Source organism: Pteropus medius, unplaced genomic scaffold, assembly GCF_902729225.1.
Source record: "Pteropus medius unplaced genomic scaffold, Ma_sr-lr_union100, whole genome shotgun sequence".
Classification (NCBI taxonomy): Eukaryota; Metazoa; Chordata; class Mammalia; order Chiroptera; family Pteropodidae; genus Pteropus; species Pteropus medius.
In genome coordinates, this window is record NW_024352783.1 from 6,730,521 (window position 1) to 6,756,051 (window position 25,531).

The 25,531-nt window shown below is 41.3% G+C and overlaps 1 protein-coding gene across 2 annotated transcripts in view; it reads right to left on the reverse strand.

Moving 5' to 3' along the window:
- PMP22 (peripheral myelin protein 22) overlaps nt 1–25,531 on the reverse strand; it is a 29,274-nt gene that overhangs the window by 2,614 nt on the left and 1,129 nt on the right. For both annotated transcript variants that reach the window (XM_039847401.1, XM_039847402.1), the window contains exons 2-4: nt 24,734–24,845; nt 23,407–23,506; nt 6,892–7,032 (exon numbers count right to left, since the gene is read on the reverse strand). In XM_039847401.1, the coding sequence (XP_039703335.1) occupies nt 6,892–7,032; nt 23,407–23,506; nt 24,734–24,811 (319 nt within the window). In that variant the 5' untranslated portion in view covers nt 24,812–24,845. The remainder of the gene's footprint in view (nt 1–6,891; nt 7,033–23,406; nt 23,507–24,733; nt 24,846–25,531) is intronic.

The window sequence follows — 25,531 nt, forward strand, 5'->3', positions numbered from 1 at the left end:
CGGTTACCACTCTAATACAATTGTCCTTCTGCAAATCAGAACAGAAAACTCCCACCCAACCGGCCCCTGTTGAGAAAGCCACACAATAGTCTTGGAACGACATTAGGATCGGATCCAGGACCCTGCTACCTACAGAAAGTTCAAGAGACAGCAAAAATGTTGGTGTCAGAGAGGAAACCACAGCTGGAGAATTGTTGTTTGAGGAATACAGTTTTGATCTGTTGGGAACACACTCAATTTGCTTGAGGTCCGTGATCCTCAATGATCTCCCCGACAGCTCCATGGCTCAACTCTCCACAGAGCTAATTCTTGTCTTTCAGAAATACTGACGTTGTCTGTTGGGCTGGTTCTGACCTACCTAATGAGAGCAGGGCTATAAAAAGAGAAGCATGACCAAAGGAGAAAAGGAAGTATAAACAGCGTGCTAAAGGGCCAGGGCAGTGCTTATCATGTTGGCAGGGCTTCCAGATGGGGTGTGTGTGTCTAACAGCACTGGCATGTAAAATACCACAGTAGCCATGTAGACCCACCATGATCAGATTTCACTAGCAAAAGAACATCAAAGAGAAAACATTTTGTCTATGACCAAGAGAGCTAGGGAGAGGCCGTACGCACAAGTGCGATGACTAACATGATGGCTTAATTTATATGATATTCACCCTAATGGAATCTCAGAAGTGAATGAATTTAAGCTTTGCTTTAATAAGCAATAAGCTTCGATACTTACAAAAGCAAAGAGAAGATACACACTTTATAATTATTGTTGTCAGAAGACTGATATTTAAGGTAACATATTATTACCAGGCTGCCTAAGTAAAGCAACAGATTTGCACTGGAATACCAAGCATACCAAGCAGTTAATGCCATACAATAGCCCCTAAAAGTCAAACCCTTTTCCTCATAAAGGAACTGTTACTGGCTTCCTCAGCAATCAGTAGGTGGAAAGGCATTTACAAAGGCACCCAGGATAAAGGTAAATGAAGCTATTGACATACCCACAGGTGTTCTGCTTTCCCCACAGATGAGCATTCTGTGCTTTGGAAGAAACAAGGGTGCCCTCAGAGAATCCTGAGTCTGGGCATAGAGGTCAGCTTTAAGTGGAAGGACACAGACCCTGTCCAGATTACACAGAAGTGTTGGCCATTCAGGAGTTCACAAGAGTTTCTACTTGTCTCAGGATGGCTGAGTCTGAAACAACTCTTTGAAAATTCTCCCTAAACCCTTCTTAAAGAGGAAATCTCAAGCCCCCTTTATAACAATTGCAACCATGGGTGAGCATTATAGCCCAGAACTTTTGGAAAGCAGAAACAAAGGGGCCAAAGACTAAGGAAGAAATAATGAGAATTCTCTAAACTTCCTTATGTCTATTCTGTTTAGTTCAGTGAACATGTAATGAGTGCTTACTGCGTGCAGGCACTGTTATAGATGCTAAGAGCACCAAGAATAATGATATCTGGCCCCTACCATCAAGGGGTAAGTATCATCCAGAAACAGACATGTCAGTAGAAACTTCCAATATTATATGATGTGACTTTGAAAGAGGGAGAGAGAAATGCACTGATGCTCTGAGAGGATGGATGGGCACTGCACCCAACCTGGGCACCTGGAGAAGCCTGACAGGGGAGATGGTTCTTGACCTGGGTCTAAAGGATGTGTAAGAGTTAGTCAGGTGAAGAAAGTTGGGAAGGGAACACAGGTAGAAGGAATAACATGAGTGAGGCAAGGAAGACTGAGAGAGCTTGGTGGAACCACCAATATAGGGAGGGCCTTAATGGCGTACTGAAGAAGTTTTGGGGGGAAGCACATCTTTAGCAGAGGAGAAAGATGATCAGATGTGTGTTTTGGAAAGATAACTTCTGCAGCAGTGTGGGAAATGCATTCAAGGGTGAGGGCAAGACAGGGGACAGGAAGGTGCATGAGTTGGCTTTTACACAGCTGCAATGCTCTTAGTGAGTAAAAGAAAAGAAATGGACATACATAGGCTGTTATATAACGACAGGACTCAGTGGTGGAGTGGATACAGGGTGAGGGAGAGGGGATGCTGGCATGACTTCCTGGTGGGTTAACTTAGGTAGCTGGGAAAATGGTGATGACTTGGAAGCTGAGGGAATAAACAGTTTCAAGTAGTAAATAGTCAACAATATTAAAAGGAGAAGAGAAATTCAGCAAATGACTTAAAAGTAGACACCAGTAACCTTTGCACAAGCAGTTCATTTGAGAACCTGGAGCAGAAGCCAGAGTGAAGTTGGCTAGAAAGTGAACAGCAGGTGAAACCACCGAGCGGGTCAGTGAAAGATGCCTCAGTGGTGTTGGTTTAATGAATAAGCACCTTTGTCTCAGCCCACCTCATCCTTAGGGTGATAAGGCGGGGCAGGAAGAGGCTAGAAGATCTGTTACTCTAAAAGCACTGGGGTCTATGTTTGACCTACACAGAGCCTTCTCTGTGCTTCTAGCCCAGTTTCCATCTTCAGCATCTAAGTGACCCCTGTTGCCTAGAAAGTCACCCACAGCATTCTAGTTTCGGATCTGGGCATAGGCAGTGCAACATCTGGAATGATTCACTCAAAGGAGGGTTTCTAAATGTGGTATCTGACTAAAGCTGTCTTTGAACCAATCAGAACAGGGAGGTCACTTTGCCTTTATTAATCACCCAAATTCCTTTATCCTAAAGTCCTATTTCTATATCAATCTGTCTGACAAAAGAAACAAAACAAACAGAAAAAGTAAAACTCATTCAAGAGTCTCCTTCTTCCATGCTTTCTATTCCTCTTAATCATAACAAAGAGTAACTACACATGTGACCTGAGTTTGATTCTGCCAACGGAACACAATTATCCGGTCATCCAGCAAGTAAGTTATTCAGGGCCTTCTTCTATGTGGTATGCACAGAGCTCGTTGCTGGGGGTAAGTAGAACCAAACCCGACAGAGCTAGAGCAAGTAGTTATACTGTCTGGGAACAGATGGCTACAGCCTCTGAAAATAAGAATGATACCAAAAGCCAGATACAGGATTAGGCTGACCCTTCTCTAAGAAGGGGGTTTAGAATAAATGGCTCATGAAGAGGATGAGCTGTCTGTGGGGAACTGCCCTAGAAGACCTGACAGTGGGATTAAGGGCAATTTAATGTCTACACCTGTAGTCCCCGACCCCGGATGAACCTCAGAGTCAGAGGGAGCGGTCCCATCTATGAGCTCTTGAATGGAACTCTCCAGGGATGACGCCTGAGCACTGGCATTTTTCTAAAAAGCACTCCTTTTTTAAAAAGGTAGTTCTGATGTGCAGCTAAGATCGCAAAACACTTAACTAGATGAAGGCAGCTCTTGATATGTCTTCAAGAAGCAGCCGATATAAGAAATGTGTAATCAAGGAAAGATAGTTCTTAAATGTGAGGCTTGTGGCTTATTATGAAATGGAGAAGGGATGATACAGCAAAGCAGGTGGACCTATAACCACATGCAGAGCTGTAATCTAGAGCAAGGCAGAGACAGCTCCTAAATCTCTAGACAACCCCAAGAGCCCCACACACCTTGCACTTGCCTTCCCTGAACACTTATGTGTATAATCTATAAAGACCACAGCTAGCCCCCCCGGCCAAAGAGAAACTATGCAGAGATAATCCAGCCTGCAAATGGCACTTGGGAGGCTCAGTGGAGATTCCAGTGGCTTCCACTTAAAATGCTTCAATGCTTTTAAGAAGTATCTGCCCTGCATGGACCCTAGCTACTGTGGCAAACACACTCTTAGATTTTACATCCCATGATTGTGGGGCTACTTTGTTCTTCCTTCCACCCTCCCTCCCTCCTTTCCTTTCCACTACTTGTTTCTTGTTTGTTTTAGTTTTTCATTTGTTTTAGTTTTTCTGACTTGTTCCTTGATATTGCACTATAACTTTTCAGGCAGTCTCAAGTTCTCAACTACAACAATCCTCCCTAGTTTTCTCTCTAGTTACTGGCTTCTTAATAGGCCCTGAGTTGGGAAAAATACACAATAAAGTTGATTTAGAATTGTCAGACATTAAAAGAGTCAGAACATCTCTAAGTTATGTCCTTAACTCTTTTAGTTCTCAATTTTAATGGGAAGACCCTACAGCAAGTTCAAATGCAACATTCCAGAGACCTGAGGTTTCCAGAAGACAAACTTCCAGATCTTTTTGACTGGAGTTAACAATTAAGAACAGAACATTCTTAGGACTTATAAATTACAACTGCTATTTTGGCTCAACACTTCTAATTCAAGATAAAATCTTACGCAAATATGGACAGCTAAACTGACAAACTGATAACTGAAAAGTAGGTCTTGCAAGAGATAAGCAGCTAGAGTTGAAAGAGATAAAGAACGACTCATGTACTTTTACATTCAGAGGTTTTATAGGAGTTCTAAAAGGCTTGCATTGAGTTTAGAGAAGAATCAAAATAGTGAAGAGAGTATGGATGGTAAATAAACTGAAAGATTTGAAAACCTCAACACCTAAGAGTTTTGGGGTGAACAAAATATTTTAACACACAGTGCAGTGACAGCATTTGCAACTTAATGGTTCTTTTTTTAAAATTTATTTATTTATTTATTTTGGTGACATTGGTTAATGTAATCCAGTAAGTTTCAGGTATACATTTTAATAGTAAGGCATATATATTGCATTGTGTGTTCCTCTCCCATAGTTAGAGTTCTTTCTGTCACCACATATTTGACCTTTTTTACTCCGTTTACCTTCCCCCTTCCACCTCCCCCTTACCCTCTGGTAACCACTAGTCTATTGTTCATGTCCATGAGTCTCTGTTTGTTTGTCCTGTTTGTTGCTTTTAGGTTTAATGGTTCTTATCTCGGGATGTTGACGTTGCTAAAGAGGCATTGTTAGAGAATTTAAAGCTGAAATATCTCAGTGGGAAAAATGAAGAGGAAGATGCTGTGCTGACTGCTCTGAGAAGCCCCTTCAACAGTAACTTAGCTCCTCTCAGTCCAATATTTTTAGTTTGAGCAGCTCTGAAAGTGCAGGCTTGGGAACTTAGGAATAATAAATGACACAAATTTGCACCGATCTTCCACTGTAAATCAAATTCAATAAAAGATAATACAAAAAGCTGAGTTTCTGCCTTGAATTTTGTGTTCCATAAAAATTTTGGTGTATTCCATATCTCCAAATATAAGGAAATACCTACCTATATTCAGTTCCTGTGGTATGAGAGGTGTGAGCATTCAATTTCCTTGCATGAGCTGGGTGACCTTGGGCATTCGATTTATTCTCTCCCAGTCTCAGTTTATTTATCAGTAAAATATCAAGCGTGTATAGATCAAATATAAATATTTTATGAAACTTCTGCTTCCTAAGTCTATATTGCTTTCTCTTGAGGATATATCCATTGACACAATGGATACGATTGCCATTTGATTTGATATCAAACTTAAACAGTGAACCAAAAAAGGAATCCCAGAATACATACTAGTTCTATATATTCCTTCTTGAAATAGAGTGAATAATGATAATTCTGCCTCTAATATACCTAGAAATGATCTCTTACTGTGTAATTACTAATTTAACAAAGCTGGCAACAATCCGGGAGCTTGGCTTATTATAATAAAACCTGTGCAAGAAGCAAACCACTATTTGGTTTTGAAATACTAAAACTGTGCATTTTGAAATGTTGTATTTAAGTATTTAATGAGAAGAGGGTCTCCAGGACCCTCTTTTTTTTTTCCCCCCCAGGAAAAGATAACTCTCTGGCTTTTAGAAAAGGTCATCAACATTCAACTTGGGGCTTTGTTTTACCATACAGCCCTGTATAAGCCATTATATCAACCCATCCATCCATCCATCAAGGACACATGGGCTGTTTTCAACCCTCCAAATGACTGCTCCTGAGTACCAGGTGGTGATTCAGCATCATGGACATTTTGACAACCAACTAAAACAAGAGATGTTATGCCATTTGCCTACTTAGACAGCCCAAATCTGGAACATCTCACAGTACCTAGACATACTCTGGTCCATATTTTTTAACTTGGACTGTAGAATCCACCACCACATCAGCCTCTTATTTCTCTCCTGTGTCCTGCTGACTCAGTCAATTGGCAATCAATGGACAAAAGGATAAGAGTCAATGAAGTAAGACATTGGGCAGAATCTAGAAACAAAGTTATAAGATGTCTCCCTCTATAATAGACTCTAGGACTCTGCACATCATACATATAGATAACCTGTCCCATGGGGGAACTTGAAGGAAAGTTAGGGAGGAGATGAAGGAGATCTCTTGTATATTGTCATGGTCCCATGTTTGGAAATGATGGCAGGTTAGACAAGAGTACCAAAATGAAGACACCTGTGGATGGCAACAGTAGGGCAAAGCCCAGTAGAACTGAGGAGATGGAGTAAGGGATAGAAAGAATTTGTAGTGTGGCTTCATCAGTGCTTAGAATGAAAGACACATACCTGAGAACAGTTATGGCAGCTCTCAGCAGCATGTCAAGGCCATTTTCTGTGCTAAAGCCACCGCGGTTCCTTACGGCATAACATAATCTATAGGAATCCTGCTTCAAGACTGGCCTCTACTGTACTGATATCCTCAGCATTTACCTCTGATTATGTGTCGATTGAAGCTTCCTTTCTGGTGATGGGTCTGGCTTGGTTAGGGACCTTCTTTCCAGAGCCCCAACTCCTATTTCTCATGCACATTATTCCATGGAGAAGTGGAGAGTTCCCAAATTCTAAGGTATATGCACACATACAGGTGCACAGCACACACACACACTCACACACACCTGTAGTTTATGAAAACCATCAACTGGGCAGACTCAAGAACATCAGTCATTCTGGAGCCACATCCTTCTATTAACTGATCATTCTGCAGCCTTGGATGGGCCCAGCTTCCATGTGGACTTTATTGTCTCCAACTTACCAGCAAGGATTTGGAAGAATCCAGTGATATAAAACCGGCCCCCCTTGGTGAGGGTGAAGAGCTGGCAGAAGAACAGGAACAGGGACATAACACTGAAGATGATAGACAGGATCATGGTGGCCTGGACAGACTGCAGCCATTCTGAAAGGACAAGACACTAGGTTAGGAGAAGCCAGCCATGGCCAGGGGAGGGCTCTGCCATGACCCCTGAGAGCCATAGCCCACCCAAGCAGCAGAAGCCATCTTTTATAAACAGAATCAGACAATTCACTTTTGTACTCTTAAAGTCAATTGTGGACATTTTAAGAAAGGGCTGCAAGAAAATATCTACAGTCCCACCACCAGTAGTTAAACTCAAGTTGAAATACATTAAATTCTCTTCCGGTCTTTTTGCCAAATGTATTACTTACACATGTGTGTGTTAAAAGGGGTCTGAGCCCCATCCACTGCCTTCTATCATCTTGCCCTCAGGGGTTTTTGAAGGGCTCATTGGAACCCTTGTATTACAAGAGTAGTTTAAAACCACTTTTCAAAATTACAGCATCCCCCAAAGAGATATAGATATCATGGGGACGAATGGGAAGAAGAAAATGGTGTTGGAGCCAAAACTAACTTTGCAGAAAATTGGAAGAAAACGCTGTTGGAGAAGAACACGCTTTCTATAGCCACGAAAATTCATTGGCTTAGCCAAGCTATATCTTTTCTTATTCAATCTTGATCCTCATCATTAACCTCAGCAAAAAGCAGTTTGTGCTCAGTCAGATCATGTGCTCAGTGATCATGGATTACAGTTCTGCGTCTTCATTGAACTCCCTAGCTTTAGATCAAATCTCCAGGCTTCCATCTGAAATTCAGGCAAAGAAGAGAATTCTGTAGTTCACCATCTACTGCAAAACAATGTCATTTCAGCAAGGAAGGAGAAGAGGACACAACTTGTATTTGGCACTACAGAGGAAAACCTACAGTGTCCACCTAGGAGAGCTGCATTTGGTCTTGCCCATCTGTCACCTGTAGCCTTTCTTCCAAGTGCCAAAGAAACACTGGGGTGGGCACTTTTCCTCTAAACAAGGAAAAGCGACTGGAGAAGCCACAGAGTTTTATCTTCTCCTCTCAGTAACTGGCTAATGTTTAATGGCTTAGAAAAACACACATCAGTGTTTAACACAGCATTAGACGCTATGAAATGTGGATGGTTTATAATCGATAACTGAAAAATAAACCTGGCTTCTGTTACAGGTAGTAGCTCATGGCAGAGCTGTAAGGGTTTTGATTAGATTAACTGCTACTGGAGTGTCACACAAGAATTTTCCCAGACACAGACTAGAAGCATTCTAGAGTTGGAAGAACCATGAGAGAACAACTAATTCAGCTCATTTCTATTGAAAGAGATTTCTGGGGATATTTGGATGTGCCCAGTTGGCACAGCCAAACCTGGGAGGTCCTTGATTCCAGTCTAGTATTCTTTTCACCATGACAAAACATATGCATCTTTTATATTTTATTTTTTCAATTTCTTTATCAACTAAGATAAGAAACTGATGTCTAATGGGTTGTGAGCCATCTTGACTTCATTTTTATATGCCCCTAATTAAATCTGTCTGTATCCAGCAAAGTGGTTCTCCTGGAAGAACAATCTGCAATAAAGCTAATGTTGCCATAATATTATTTTTAAAAAATAAATCAATTATCCAGCACTCTGGTAGGTGAAACTAAAAACATAAAGAAATCTGAAACACAAATCCAGAACTAAAACATTGATTCAGTTTTGCTAGAAAATGTCCTTCAATGTACACCCACATAAGGAGCATGGCTGGTGCACATGATATCCTGGACTTCCTTCTGCAATTCTGAGATCTTACCTCAGTCTTTATCCCCACCGTCATTAACAACAGGAACTTCTACTAGACCTCATATTTAGAGAAAACTCAAAATCTTCTTAAATCTACATGAATCGGAAAAGTCCCTTAGACTTAATAATGTAACTAAATCATTCCTAAAACTTCTTTTAATGATAATTTGAACTTTGGTCCCAATTTCATTTCAAGTGAAATATTTTGCCATCAGTTGTTTCTCAAATCAGATCAGAACTAGAAAATCAAGGAAGTTTTTATTCAATGAGCATGTGTTGAACACCTACTATTTTAAGCCAAGCCCTTTGGTTGGCTTTGGGGATACCAAGTTGAAGGTTTTCAAACATAAGCACTATAAATAGAACACATACACAAAGACAGCAAGTCTAACTATATCATCAATCACATGTGAATGGGTTCCAGTCACTTGTTATAAGATGTAGAATTTCATCTTGAATTACATAATTCAGTCTGATACAAGAGATACACTTAAATCAAACAACAGCCGAAAATCAAAGATTTTTAAAAAGAGTCACCAGGCAAATATTAACAAAAAGAAAGCAGGGACAGTAATAATAGCATCAGGTAAAACATAATTTAAATTGAAAAGGATGAAAGTGGCCAAAAGAGATATTTCATAGCGAGGAAAGATCCAATTTACCATGAAGAAATAATAGTCATAAATCTTTATGAATATAATAACACGGCCTGGAAAAAGTACAAAGCAAAAAATAATTGAAATATAAGAAGAAAATGATAAAACTACAATCATAGTAGAAGACTTCAGTATATCTCTCTCAAAATAGATAAATCAAGCAGATCAAATATACAGTAAGGTACAGATTATTTATATAACAGAATTAACCAATTTGATTTAATAGATATGTAGGAAATTTGTGTGCATATAAAAAGGACTAAAATATTTTTTCAAACACATATGGAGCATTCTTACAAACTAAGTATTTAGGCAACAAGAAAATCTCAATAAATCTCAAAGAAAGCAGACATGATATAGGCATGACTAAAAGCAAATAGGAAGTAGAAATTAAAACCAAACTAGCCAAAATAAATTTGGGGATTTAAAAATAGTATTCCAAATAATTCCTTAAATAAAGAAATCAATATGAGAAGGAAAAATTTCTTCAGCAAGGAGTGATATTGAGAGTACTACATATCAAACCTGTGGGCTATGGCCCAAGCAGTACTCAGAGGAATAAGTATACCCATAAAGCATTTACTAGAAAAGTATTGAAAAAGAAAGAACTAAATTTTCAACTCAAGAAGTTAGAATAGAAAGAATTAAATCCAAAATAATTGACTTAATACTGATAAAAGTAGAGATTAATAAAATAGAAAAATAAGACAAAGATATACTTAATTAAAGAATCTCGTTCTTTGGGTGGAGGGAATCAATAAAGTAGATAAATTTTGTTAAAGCACATAAAAGAAGTGTTAAAGAAACAGAAATATACTACATTTCCAGATAGAAACAAAGTCGTAAAGATGCCAATTTTCTCCAAACTAATGCTGTCCTAATTAATATCTCAACTAGACTTTGACAAAATGTTTCAACAATTCATCTAAAAGACAATGAGCAATAATAGCCAAGAAAAGTTCTGAATCAAACACAAAAGCCAAAAGCAGACAAATAAACAAAAGCAGACAAATAAACAAAATCAATGAAGCAGGACATCACCTACCAGAGGTCAAACATCTAGATATATGAAGCTTATATTATATTTATATTATAAAATTTTAATAATTCAAACAATGTGGTATTAGCCATGAAAGAGAAATAAAACAATGGGATAGAATTAAGACTTTGGAAGTGTACATGTGAATTTAGTATACAGTAAACATAATATATAAACCAGTAGGGAAAAAATACAACAGATACAACTTATCTGTTGTATTTTTTCCCTACTGGTTTATATATTATGTTTACTGTATACTAAACTGTTGGCTATCTATTTGTCAAAAATAAAATTAGTTCTCTAGCTCATATCATGCACAAAATTCAATTCCAGATGCATCAAAGATCTAGGTATATAATTAAAAAGCCATATAGACACATGATTCACAAAGGAGAAATATGAATAGCCAATAAACATATTTAAAGGTACTCATCCTCACTAGAACCAGAAAAATGCGAGTAAAATCCATAAGGAAAGTGATATCAATGTTTATCAAATTGGCAAAAATCAAAAATAGGAGATATCAACAGAGTACATGTGTGATAGATACCTCTATATACTGCTCATAGGAATGACACTAAAATAATCCTTTTGTGACCAGCAATTTGGCAGCACATATTTACGTTTTTAAATGCCTATAACATGACTCTACAATTTAATCATGATATTCTGGATAAACACTTACACATAAACTCAAAGAGAAATGAATAAGTATGTAGTTTGTAACATCATTCCTATGAGTGAAAATAAGGGTATAACACTTCAATGGAATATTTTTAAAAGGTTAAAAAATCATGAGTTAGAAAATGAATAATCTTTGAAAGATCCCCAAGACAACGAGAAAAGTAAGGTGTACACACAACATGATGTCATTATATAAATACCCACCAAAAAAATTAGATATGTGTATATATACATGTACATGCATGATTGTGTTCATTGAAAAAGAGCCACTGATGTGCTAAACTAATATCAGTGTTACCCCAAGAACTTGGAGCTGAAATGAAGGAGATTTTGGTCATGAAGGTTGAATTTTCACTTGATCTATATCATTTGATTTATTTTTAATAAGGAGAATATTTTCATGTAATATGTGAAATAATTAAAACCAATTTAAAAGATTACAAAGTAATGAAGACATGGCAGTCCATAATAAATTAGGATTCCCAAATTCAAAGAGCTGCTGGGGTCCTGGGCAGGACTAGGCTTCCACATGCAAAGAGTAAAAGCACTTTTCCTTTCCTCAGCTGCTTCATATGGGTACAGAGGAAAAAACTGAGCAAGCCAGGAGGAAGCAGCCGCCATTCCGGCCCAAAAAGGCTGGCTGAAGATCCTAAAGTCCTGAGGCATTGTTCCAAGGGAAACTCATGGTGCCCTGAGCAGATTCTGAAGTTTAGAAGGCATTGCTCCAGAGCCAGAATCATTTATCGGAACTGGACGAGACCAATGGCAGGCAGTAATGGAGAGCAGATATCACACTCTTGGGGCATGGCAGGTATTTGGATACCCATGTGAGGATATTTGAAGACTGATTCCACTCTGGCAGATGTGTGCTCTGGTTAGAAAAGCCCAGGGACGGCTCTGTCACTTAGTTCTGCTTAACTTGCCACTTAACATTTTTTTTGGCCTTGAATTCCTCTTCTCTAAGACGATTTACTATGTCATAGGGTTATTGTCATGATCAAACAAAAGAGTTGATATAAAAGCATTGTTAAAGGATGGTATAAATAATCTCATTTAAATGGCTGGTGTTGAGAATCAGGTTAAATAGCATTTATAGACTATTCCAGCATATGGGGCATCTCCATCTGGGACATACAGTGTTTACATAAGCCATACTATTAGGGCACCAACCAGAACTCCAAAAAGTATTTTGATACAACTTTATATCAATTCATATCTAATCTTCAGCACCAGTGTAGGCACATTATCCATGAAGAGTCAGACTGTAAATATTTTAGTCTTGGCAGGTCACATGGCCTCCTGGCAGCTACTCAACTTTGCTATTTTAGCACCAAATAGCCTTCAGCAATATGTAAACAAATGGGTGTGGCCCATTCATCCAATAAAACCTTATTTACAAAATCAGGGTGTGGGTCAGATTTGGCCTGTAGCCTATAGTTTGCCAACTTCTGCTATAGCCAAATAAATCAAATGTACAGGAAATAATTATTAGAGTTAGATGTAATGAAAAAAAGCTGTCAATTACAAACCTGTTTTATACAGAGAGAACAGAACCTAAAGTGAGGCCAATGTTCCAAGTGGCAAATCTGAACTTCAGCCTAAGCCCCAGGGCAGTGATATACTTTCTCTCTAACTGCAAGTTCACAATTATTAGCAGAGCCCATGACGAGCATCCACTGTTATTCTGCAGGCCTCTCTCAGGGCCTAGGCCAAAGTGGGTGCCTGGTAAACATTTGCGGAATTCCCAGTGGCAGCATTTTAATTTCCAACCCTGGTGCTGAGCCCAGAAACTAAAAACTCTAAAATTCTTTGCAGACCTACTGTTTTAATGGCAGTGTCAGGTAAAAGGCCTGCAGACAGCTTTTAGACATGGCCTTGGCTGCAGGCAGACCCAGCTCCCCAGCAAATCGGGAAAGCTAGAGTTGCACAATGATCAAAGCTTGCTTCAAGATCAGATGCCTCCTGCTTGGCAGCTAAGCAGTGAGGGAAATACATCCACCCCCTCAGCTGTATTCTTAGCCTGGGGCCTACAATCTAGTAAGGTAAGGGCCCAGAAAGGATGAAGCACTTTTAAATGTACAAGTTCATTTGGGTCCTTCTGTATCTTTCATCGCCAACATAGAGTTGCCCGCCTTTCTTGTCCCCTGATCCTCCTCAAGTCCCACTCTGGACAATTCATGAAAGCTTTCTGATTTAATCGAGAGAACAGGTTTTCCTAAAAGTGAAAGAAAGGGTGGTTGCAGAAGAGTCAGCACATAAATTAGAGAGCCATGAGAGAAACAAGCCACAAGGAAAGAGGCCATCAGAGGGGGTGAACTCAACCACAAGAGATAGCACTGCACATTTGCATAATGCTAGGGTGTTCTCAAAAGCACATGACCAACAAGGCCTGAGTCCCCGCCCTCACACCTCCCAACTCACTGCCATCACACAAATCCCCATTTTCCTACTTCTCAATGCCATTCCAGAAATAGCTGACTTGCCAAGAGGCCTTCATCCTAAACAATGTAACCTTTGCACTACATTTCACCCACCAGCTGGAGTCTGTACAGAGCCCAGCATGGTCCTCCTCCAGGACCTCAACTTCTTCCCCATCCAGACCAGCTGCTAACTTTGAAATAGGGCTCAGGTCTCAGGCCAGCTTTGCTGAGGCTCACGAAGAATGCAAGTCACAGGGGAAAGCTACATGTTGGCTTTCAGCCTACAGACATGGGCCTGGAACTCACAACCATAAGAAAGCCACATGGGAGGCTCTGTCGACACATCATGGTGGGGATTTTAACGAGGACAAAACTTATGGCTGGTGACTAGTGAACACAAACTGCTCAGTAATTAGAAAGAACCTTTACATCAAGGTGTTTCGGCTAAACCTGATACAATCATTCAATTAACTGCACTTCAAGTTAAGAGGCTTCCTGATAAGCACAGGAACAAGTTTTAAAGAGTCTAACTTATATCTGTGGTTTGACACCAATTGTCTTGTCCTGCTAACAAGTCCTTGGACTTGAAAAGGGAATGTAATACAGTCACTGAGGTACCTGAAGTTACCTGACAATTAAGCTATTTGAGGTTTCTTTTATTCCCTGGCTGGAAAACTCTAGTAACAGGAGGATCAGATTAGGCAGTGTTTCCCAAAGAATTGTTATTGGAAGATTTACCCCACCAATAGATTAAAAAAAAAAAAAAATAGAGGAAGTGGGTTTCAAGTATATTACCTCCTTCCTTAGATATTACAATGAACAATGAAATAGTCTTGCCATTAAAGGAAAAAGCCTATTTAACTTCTAAATTTTAGTGTTTTTCAAATTGATTTATCAGAGAACCTTTTTTTTAAAAGAATAGCTCACTTAGAAATGCTGGGTTTGGCCACAGAAAACGACAGTGATGAGGAAAAAGGCACTTTTAGTTGCCTGATCATGAGCTGTACTAATGGAGAATGTGCAGGGAATGAGGGGATGACTGAGTTGTTTTCAAGATCTTTGGGCTTAAAAGGCATTCTCCATATAAAAATAATCAGAATCCTCCCCTTCTTTTTATTTCTAAAGTATTAAAAAAGCCCAAGCATCATGCAAATTAAGAGCTAGAATCAATACATCCACCAGTCAAAGTTAACCACCGACATGTCCTTCCCCAAGCACACCCTTCTCTCCTCCCCAAACCTACTGAAGTTCTACATGATTTCCAAGGCTCAGCTCAAAGGCTGCCTCCACTCAGAATGCCTCCATCACAATTACAGCCTGAATGTGAAAAGGCCCCAGGGACTCATGTGATATGGGCACGGACTCCAGGTCCTACCTCCACACTCACCCAGGGCCCCTGCCTCAGCTTCCCATTTTGTTAGAGGCAGACCTAGCACAGAAAAGCAAGGATTCTTGATGCCCAGTCTACTGGGTGTTCCACTACAACACAGTGGGGTTACTGAGAAGTTCAACAATATGTTTGAAAACTAATGAATTAAATGATCCTACTGCCTTTCTTTACGTTTAGAATCCACAAAAGATAGAGATGGAGGATGGTATAGTAGGATAAAAAGAGATTCCCCCATGCATATCAACCTCCCAAGCCAACCACCGACCCAGCTTCAGAGGGGCAAAAAAAGGCTCATGACCACTATCCTTTACACAGATGGAACTTCAGAGGAATCTCGCCAGGATCGGAGAAGTCACTGAAATAAAGAAGGCATCATCTTGAGAAAGAAAGACTCCAAGAAGATAAAACTTTAGTCTCCAAATATTTTAAGAGTCAGTCCAGGGACACTAAAGAGATTTAAACTCCTTGAGAATGAGCCATGCAATAGAGTAATACCAGACATGAAAAAAGACAACCAGAAATGACCAAACTAAAGAGGGGATAGACTTGGGTTTAAAATAATTTCTTAATGACAAGATGACATATCATGGCATTCCTTCCACATCACTGTTCACTCCTTCCCAATCTCATCTGCTAACCCTTTCCTATATCCCTATAAACCCCTGGAATAATGTAAGACTTAGCTCTGGACCCTGTTCTATTCTTTCCGCTTCTTCCTCTCTACTCCCCTAGCAATTTTATTCAGTACCATACTATTAAATACTCCCTGTATAGACTAACAGCTCCCATATTTGAATTTCTAGCCCAGACTTCTGCCCTGAGCTACAGATATTGAAATCCAAATGTTCTGCTTACATTCTACACTCTCAACATCACAGCCAGAATGAGCTTTCAAAACACAAATCAAATCCCACCACCCTTCTGCTTAAGATCCTCCAATGGTGTCCCAATTGTGCTTCTCAGTACCATGGCCTGTGAGTCTCTAACAATTCAGCCCTCATCTCCCTCTCCTTCTGCACCTCACATCCCTTCCACCAGCTAGCACACTCAGCCACCCCAGCCCCTGTCCCTAGTAGACACTTCAAGACTTTCCTGCCTCAGGGCCTTGGCCCTTTTCATCACCTCCTGAAAATTGTTTCCCGTGGTTCTTCACATGACTGGTCCCTCCCCATATTTTAAGTCTCAATCCACATGACTATGAAAGAAAGAGGCCTTTCATGACAATCTGCTTCCTTCCCAGGGGTGACTTCCTACTTCATCACCGTATTTGTCTCTTGCAGAGCCCTTTCCACCATTCACAATTACTTATTTCTTATATAGTCTCTATCTCCCTCAAGTAACTGTGAGCTACATAAGAACAGGGTCTTTCAGGTCTGTGTGCCCAGTTTCTGGAACAACGCCTAGTACACAAGATGTATTCAGTATACTCGAAGAATAAATGAATGGATCACACTGTTAGCTCCTTGAATGAAAAGGGCACTCTTGAAAGGTAGCAAGTTCCTCATCACTGGTAGGATGAACACATGGTGGGCATATTGCAGGTTTGGCAGCTAGGTGGGATGGAGTGGTGGGATGGACCTGATGACCTACCAGGTCCCTGCCAATGTTGGGAGTCTAGGTGTGTGTCGATGACTGCATACTCAGAAGGCTTCTTGCTAGGCATTCTTCTCTCACTAAAATCACCTACAATCTCAGGCTGCATCATGGCTAATCCCTGCTCTTGAAATACAAGGAATGCTTTCTTGACGCTGGTGAAATTCTGGGGATGCAATTTCAATTTTTCAAAAAGCGAAGACTGTGAGCTTCAAGGGCCAGATAGTTCAGACACAGGTCTGAACGATCATTCCAAATTAGCTCCTGACTGTTGGCCTTTGATGAGAAACTTGAAGAGTTGAAACATCAACATTATGACACCACATCCCACGCCCTGGACTTCCTTCACCTGCCAGGGCCTCAGCATCCCACAAGGGCCTGTAAAATCAAGAGCCATTACTTGGGCACAGATTGTGGGTTAGCCCAGGGAGCCACAAAGATTTTAAATTGCAAAACATGAACCCACAAATGCAGAGGGCCTCCTGTGCTTACTAAAATCTAACCAAAAGCTGAGCCACAAACAAGAAATAGTCTAAGACCTTGACAAAATGACAACACCTCTAAAGGGATAAACAAGATAAATCTGGACTCATAGGAGGCACAGACAACAGGAGACCAGCACACACTACAGTTGGAGGCTCTTGAGACTGGCAAAAATTTTTTTTTTTTAATTTTCAGTCCAAAGCATTGGTCTAATATTGCCCACTACCTGTTGATTGCCATGAGTTTGTCACTGTTGCTTAGAATAGAAAGGAAAGGCAGAGAGTGTTCATTTTCTTAGCTTCTGATCTTGACTCCAATCCACACCCTGTAGCAGAGAAGTCCTGCCTGGCATCACTGGGAAATGGAGGAGGAGGCATGTGTGCAGCTGTCTTTATACACAAGAGGTGGCAAAGGATGGAATAGACTGGAGGAAGGTCCGATATTTTCCTTCATGCTTTCGTGTTGAGCATGGGCCTCCTCTTTAAAAATGAAATTGCTTCAAAAATGTATATATTTTATATGCCTAACATTTCAATATGAAAAAGTTTATCAACTCTCTTCTGAGCCAAGAGAGGGCTTTCTAAGTTGGGACAGGAAATGGGAGACGAGTTTTTCTGAAGACATTCTCTGCCTGGGTCTTGCCTCTGTTTGATTCTCTGAAGCTGTTGAAGACCAGGCCAAGGGGCAGGGCGAGGCCAGGGCTGTGCCTTTCCGTCTTCAGGCTCTTCCAAGTAGCTGGAAGCTGAACTCTAGTCCTCTGACCCATTCTGCTACACACCAGGCCCACACAGATAAAATAAAAAGTGGGAGAATACTTGTGCATTCTTGGACTTAAAATATGGATAATTTTGAGAATTCAAAACAAAAAGCATTAGTTCACTCAATACAAGGCAAATGTTTTGTTAACCTCAGTAAATTTTAAACTCGCCCTGGTGTGAAGACCCTAGGGAGATGTTGGAGAAGAGACTGGGTGCGCCCCACCCCCAGAACCCTGCCAGAGATGCTCAGATCTTATTAGTTTGAAAACCAAGGCTCCAGGAACTGGTCTCATCTGTTTCTAGGAGGATGAAGACTACCCACACAGGCCCTACCTGCCGTGTCCTGACATTCCACTTTCTTAATCAAAGCAGAGAGCACATATTCGCTATTTAATACTAATTTCCTAATGTAAAGTATCATTTATAGCTACTTTCTGATTGAAATAAAAAGATCAATGAGAAAAATGAGTAGGCAGCAAAGGAAAAGAAAATACTGGTAGTGACAAGAATCCCATGACCCAGGATAATCACTGGAAATATATTGCTGCATTTCTACTTTGTAAGATTTCTGATATATTCTGCTTTATAAACGCTCTAGACTGTTGTTTGAACTTGAAATAAAACAGACAGTTAAAAAACACATATAAGAGTGGTCTAAATAAAATCATAGAAACTAGACATGCATCCATATGCACCAAATTTCTTACTCGGTCTAGAAGGACAGATGGGCTGGCCTGCTACACTACCCCTTGCTCTCTGTTCCCACTACTCTAGCTCTGCCAGGCTACCTCCCTCCCTGGAAAAATTGATCACTGGAACCTCTAAGATGTTCATATGGCCAATTCTTGGTCATCCTCAAGGGGTTGCTCCTTCAAGAGTCCTCCCCTCCCCACCCAAATCCCTCTTTAGCACATTACCCTATTTTATTCTCTTTGTAGTTTCTACCATGTCCCAAATTATCCATGTTAATTATTGACTATTTTGCCCAGGAAAATATAAGCTCTTACTCTTGTATTCTCAGTACCTACAATGGTATCTGGTAAGTGGTAGGTGTTCAACGAATAGTTCAGAATGAAAGAAGAGTGGACGGGAGAAAAGAAGGGAGGGAGAGAATCCTAAGGCAGGAAGTTCCTGTTTGAGGAACTAAGAGAAAGCGAAATTCAAAGGTGAAAGGGAGGAGATTTACTGGGAAACAGGAACACATCACTCGGGTAGATCTCCATGGGCCTTAGTCAAGATTCCATCTGAAGATTAAGACCAAAGATGGGTCTCTGAAAAGTTTTAAACTGTGGGTAATATGATTAGGTTTAGATTTTTTTTAAATATCATCCTGGACTCAATATGAAAAATGAATTACAAAGGAGCAAAAAAGGTTAGGAGTTCAGAGGCTGCTGCAATGGCTCTGACAAGTGAGGAGGCATGGTAAGGACCATGGCAATGATGAATGGCCTGTGGGACCTATGATGACTCTGAGAAGGGAGCGAGAAAGAGATACACCAAGGCAGACTGATGTTTAGCTCGCTGGATGGTAAAGCAGCATTCACTAAAATACTAGAAACTGTTGAAGGGTAAATATGGTGGATGATGAATACTGACTGGCATGGAGGTGCCTCTGAGGTATCCTAGTGTAATTGTCTAGTAGGTAGCTGGATACATGGGTCTGGAGTTCAGAAGAGAGGTCTAGACTGGAAGAAAACAAAGATTCAGGAGATATCATGAAACAATAAGACTACATTAATGACTAAGAAGATGGGAGAGAAAGAGAAGTCTAAGGATTCTACAGTTTCTGATATGGGTCACTGTGAGCATGGTGTTGCCACTGACAGACCCCAGATACAGTAGAAATGGAATATTTGAAGAATCCCAAATCTGCTTTGAAATTTCACAGGACCCAGCTACTGTAAAAGAACATGATTAGATATGAAAAGAGGAGTCAAAGCCTTGGAGAGAAGTGTTTCAAGCCAGGCTTACTAGTAGGTACTGGCTATTAAATTTCTATGAATTGAGAAGCCACGCATCTCACCAGGCCAAATGGCTACATTCTCAGCCTCCCTTGTAACTAGGTGTGGCTGTGTAACTAAGTTCCAATAAAAGACAGAAACAAGTGTATTATCTATCTGGGAACATTTCATTAAAAGGAAAGGAGATGATGCATTCTTCTCCACCTCCTTTCTCCACCCTATTGCTTGAAGCATGGATAAAATGGCTAGAGCTCTAGTAGCCCTTAGGTCCACGAGTATGAGGGTCAAACCCAAGAGATGGCAAAGAAATAAGCTAGAAAGTACCTGACAATTTCATGGAACTGCCTACTCTTGGGATTGCCTACTTCCAGACTTCTTTTAAAAGAGAGAGAAATAAACTATCTTATTTAAGCCACCGTCGTTTGAAGATGTTCTGTTGTATAGAGTGAATCCTAAACCTAACAGGAACACTAGCTGACTGGTCTACCATATCCCCTGTGTTGCTTTCCTCTTGCTTTTGATTATGTCATCGCCTTGATAAGAAATATCCTCCTCCTTGCCTATATTTATTTAAATCCTGCCTATCCTTTGGAGGATGGATCAAATTCCACCTCCCACAGGAGACTTCCCTTCCACTTCCTCCCCTGAACTCTGGCACTGCCAGCCTGCCCCCACTCCTTGGGCTTCTGGCCTAAGCTGCCTTCACAGTGATTCATCGCTTTATGCTTATCTCCTGAATCCTCATAGAGGCTCAGGACCATCAAGGGTGAGGTCCATATTTTCCAGATCCTTGTATTTCCTGGGCCCAAGAGGCATTCATGATTAATATGCCTCTAGTAAGCCTCATTCATCTCCACCTTCAGCCAGGATCAGGATGGAGTCAGAAAGAATATAAATAAATTCTGAAAAGGAGAAAGCAGGCAGAGTTGAGGGCAGTTTGTATGAAATCTAAAACTACTTCTCACATCAAGAAGCTGCTTGGGGAAAAGATCTGATATGCCACTTTCAAACTATAAAACATAAATGTTTGCCATATGATTAACCTGGCAAGGGGCACCATATAAAAAACAAAGAGATTGGTAAGCCCTGTGGAGATGTAGTGCCATGGCCCCACACATACAAAAATGAGCCCCTTCGGAAAAAATAACAAAGTCAAGTAAACAAATATATCTTCACATAATACACCTGTAACATATTCTACATAAATCGGTATCATTAACAAATTACTTTTGATTACTCAAATAAAAACTATGTTTCAAACATTCTAAGAGCAAATTCAGACCAAAGTAAATGGTTTGCAACTGATATAGTTCATTTGTGAAGGCAGTTTAATTTTTAAAATTATGTATTTTTCACCTATTGTCTGCCACAGAAATTGTTAAACCTAACAGAAAAGGTGACAAAGGCCTAGAAGATTCACCCGCATCAGAATTTTGTAATACACGTGGACCCATCAGGAAGATATCAGCAAAGATAACAACATTGGCAAAGCTGAAATGGGAACTTCTAACTTAGTATATAGGCCCAAATCAAAATTATCCCAACTTGTTTAAGGGCATGTCCAGATTTCCTCAAAATGTCCTTCCTTGTTGTAAGAGCCAAGAAGGCAGATGAGGAGAACACATGCTCTGGTAATGCCACCGAAAGCAATCAGAATTTAAAAAAAAAAAAAAGTCATCATAAATAGACCTTAGAAGATGAGGTTGGCACATAAAGAGCCAATTGAGAGATAAAAAGTTGCTTCATTGAAATAACACTATTGCCTCTTTAAGATCTGCTTCTAGTGTGGAATAATGGCTATATGCAACCGTGGAAGATGCAGAATGCAGGTCAATAACAGGCCATGAGGCAAATATTACTCTCCTTTCTGCAGATGGTTTCAGCATAATTTAGATAGCTGCTTCTCTACCACCTCGTTTCTGTTGAAACCCAGCTGGATTTCAACATGCCTGCCAAAACTGTCCCCTTCCGGGCCTAACAGTCCAAAATTCCATGCCAACCCCGCATGGCCAGATGCCACTTGGGAACTGTGCCTGTGGACACTGTGGGAAAGCCAACCTTCCAGGTTGAGTCACCATTTGTGACCATCAGGTAGGCATTAGTGGCAAGTGAGGAGACACCCATCCTGAGTTTTCAGGGCCCTGATTAATGTGCCCCTAGTAAGAAAGTAGACCCTGAAGGAGGAGACACTGGATGTTGTGGCTTTGGGGGCAAGCAGTGCTCTCTCACATTCTCAGGCGCTCATGAATATTTCATTTACTTAGTTGCTAACTCACCATGCAACTTCTAGGATGGTTTTAATTCAATATTCTTCATACACTCAAACAAAAGATTAAGGACTGCTCACTTCAGTGAAGACTGGGTCCTTGCTTTTCTTCCCCACAAGAAAGTGAAAACATAAAGCAGGGTTTGCTACTCTTTACCTATCCTCCATATATAAACTACTATTCTAGCTGAACCTCTACACTGAGGTTCAAGGTGTTTAGTTTGTAATGCTTCAGTGACAGCTTGGGCGCTGTCGGTTGTGAAGCTCATAGGAAGCAAAGCCCAGCAAAGAAACTGGATGTGCAAAGCCAGTTTATAGGCCTCTTCACTGCCTGCTTTGCTGACCTGGATCTAAATTGGTTTTTCTCATTAGGTGTTGCATCTTCAACAAAAGATTGGATTTATGAGTAGCTGAAGCCACAATGAAAGCTGTACTTTATTGGTCTTTTAAACCTAGGATGTCAGCTAAGCACTGTCATCCCTATACCTATTTCCCTCTCCAGGCTGAGGACATATCCTTAGGGATATGGAACTATGCCAAGCCAGGCTCATTGTGTCCATACCAAGCAGTGTGGCCCCCTTCCAGGGTCTCACCACCCAGCCACCAAAAAGAATGCATCCTATTTACCTCTGCCTCTCCACATCCAGGCACAAGGCCTCCTGCAGAGCACTTCTTTTATTTATTTTTTTTCCCCCTCTGAAATCTGTAGCTATTTCTAGTGGGTGCTTCCACTGCCAGTTATTCCCTTAACTTGAATCCAAGCCTGGTTTCCAATATCTTACAAGCAAAGATGCTGAGAACATAGGAGAAACACAATCTTCTGGATGAAGGACTCTCCCAGGCTCATCTGAGGGTTTTGCAAATAGTTTTGAGTCCCCATCTTACACAAAGAAACACTCAAAGGTTTTGATGCTAAGTGGCATTACTGAGTCCCAAGACCTGAAAAGGCAGTCTTATAACGAGGGGACCACAAGCTGTCCCAACTATCCTTGAGACAGCCTCAGTATCACTACAATAGGAAGAAGCAGGACATTTCTGGAGACAGAGAGCCACCAAACCAGACATCAGTTGGATTAAAGTCCCAGTGGGGTCTACCCAAGGTTTTGCCATCACGTCATCTTTATTGCTTTATCTGTGTCCACATTTCTTTACTCACAAGAAACATTGTACTAGATGGTAAGAAAGAGCTCAAGGGCATTTCTCTAGGTAGAGAGAACATACAACGATACCCAGGGTTTTAGCTTAGCTAATGAAACTACTGTTTCTCTCATTTCATCTTAATTCATGACCGCCTGTCACATTCTACCCCACCCCAGCAACAACTTTCAAGCTTGTGTGTTCCAAGAATAAGTGCTTCCTGAGAAATGTGCTACAGACACATAAGGACAAGTCTGGAGCAAATAAAAACAGTCTCACCGTTTGCTGATGATGAGAAACAGTGGCGGATGTTGCCTGAAGAAGAAGTGCTACAGTTCTGCCAGAGGTCGGTCGCATGTCCATTGCCTACGATCCATTGCTAGAAAAACAGACATCCTAAATCAGGTGACATAGTGAGGAGTGAAGGTGAAGGAAGGGAGAAGATGAAAGGAAGGCAAAGAGCGACTTCATCAACCTGTCCGCCTGCCTTGCCCAGTGTTGCCTAGCCAGAGGCCACAGTCATGCTGGAAAAAGGAGAGAGGTGGTGGTCTGGCTCAGACATGGTGTTGAGGGGAAGGCCAGTGTTTTGCAAGTGAAAAGCACTTTGTAAATGGAAAAGTACCACATACACACAAATAAGTTATGTGCAGAGGTGCGAACTATGAAAAGAACCATGGACTCAACCTGGACACCTGCAATCAAGCTGTCTCTCCTTCCTGGATCTCCTGGGTGTCATTCCCCGAGCCAGCACCTCTCTGAGCCTATTTTCTTATAATTCCTATTAATCTGACAAGATTATCAAGCACAGTTAAAATGTTGTTAAATGCTTATAAATAATTAACTAATTAACAAATCTGGAACGTAATTACTTCTCGCACTGACAGAATTATTTCTCGAACTTTGAAACAGACTGAAATTTTGAAACTGCCTGAAATTTGCCTTATATTTAAACTTAAAGCCACACTCACCTAACTGCCTGTGTCTGTGCTCATCTTCATAGCCAAGAAAATAAGTTTAAAATCTAATCTACTTGATGTTTGATGGTATTATAACTCAAGTTATCCTGATGGTCTGTTCATATAGTGAAGACTTTAGTAAGAAGGTGCAGGTCTACATCATAAAGCAGACCTGGGACTGTGAACTCTAAAAAAGCCAATTTTAACTTTCCAATTTCAAGTCCTAAAGGGTGTTTTATGAACTAAGCCACCTATCTGACCTATGACATTTGGGAAAAAAGCAAACCTTCACAAGTACTCCACTTCCTTCCTCAACAAACTCGCGTGAAGAAAAAAAAAATGCTAAACAACTTTATCAAATGAAGGGATGGGGCTGGATCTGCACTGAAATTATTGGGCTTAAATAGAGGCCTGCTCAGCTAACCTAGTCCAGCGATTACTTCCTATCCCTGAAACTGCTCTGACTTTCCCAAAACAACTGAAAAGGGGCTGTTTGCCAGAACCTGCAAAACGCCCAGGGGATGTCTGAGACTTCATGTCTGCAAATAACCACGTAGTCCCGAACTAGAGGGGCACAGCTGGAATTACCACCCCAGAGGCCCCGCAGCACTGTATGCCTCGCCCGACCCCGCCGCCCGCGGGACACTCACGCTGACTATCGTGGAGACGAACAGCAGCACCAGCACTGCGACGTGGAGGACAATGATACCCAGCAACAGGAGGAGCATTCTGGCGGCAAGTTCTGCTCAGCGGAGTTTCTGCCTGCCAGGAGAGAGCCGAAGCTGAACCTGAGGCTGAACCTACTGGCAGGAGCGAGCGAGGGCGGGAGGAGCCTAGAGGAACGATCCCAGACCTAGCGGAATGCTCGGCGCTGGCGCCGTGCCCGCCAGCGCCTCCGGGGTGGGAGCGCTTCATGTGACTGCCGAGAGGGGGCAGCAGCTGACCGTAGGATTCCCAGCCAGCAATCAGCGGGGCCTGCCTGCGACAGAACATATTTTGCTTTTGGAACAAAACAAGTGGTAAGTCACCCCAGGAGGAGAGTTTTTTCCAGAATGACGAGCAGAGGCCTCAGCCCGCCTCCACCCACCCCGGGCGACTCCCGGGAACAGCCAACTTGGAAAAGGTGGTAGAAAGGGAAGAGCGCACGTTCCCTTATAGAGTGGAAGTGGAGGTGAGGGGCTTGGCCCCCACATTTCTGCGAGAGGCCTGGGGATACCAGGAGCAGGCTATGAGGGAAAGCGCGAGGCTGGGAGCTGGTTTCCCAGATTCCCGCGCGCTCTGCATTCCGTTAGTCTCCAAGTTTCCACCCAGTTCTGCCAGCGCTGGGGAGCGTGCTGGCCTCAGCTCAGCCTGCCAGAGACACTGGGGGCTCGGTAAAGCCCTAGACCCGGGGAAGTGTGGGGAGGAAAGAATAGTCGGAGAGACTTAGGGGGATACTGCGCTTCCCG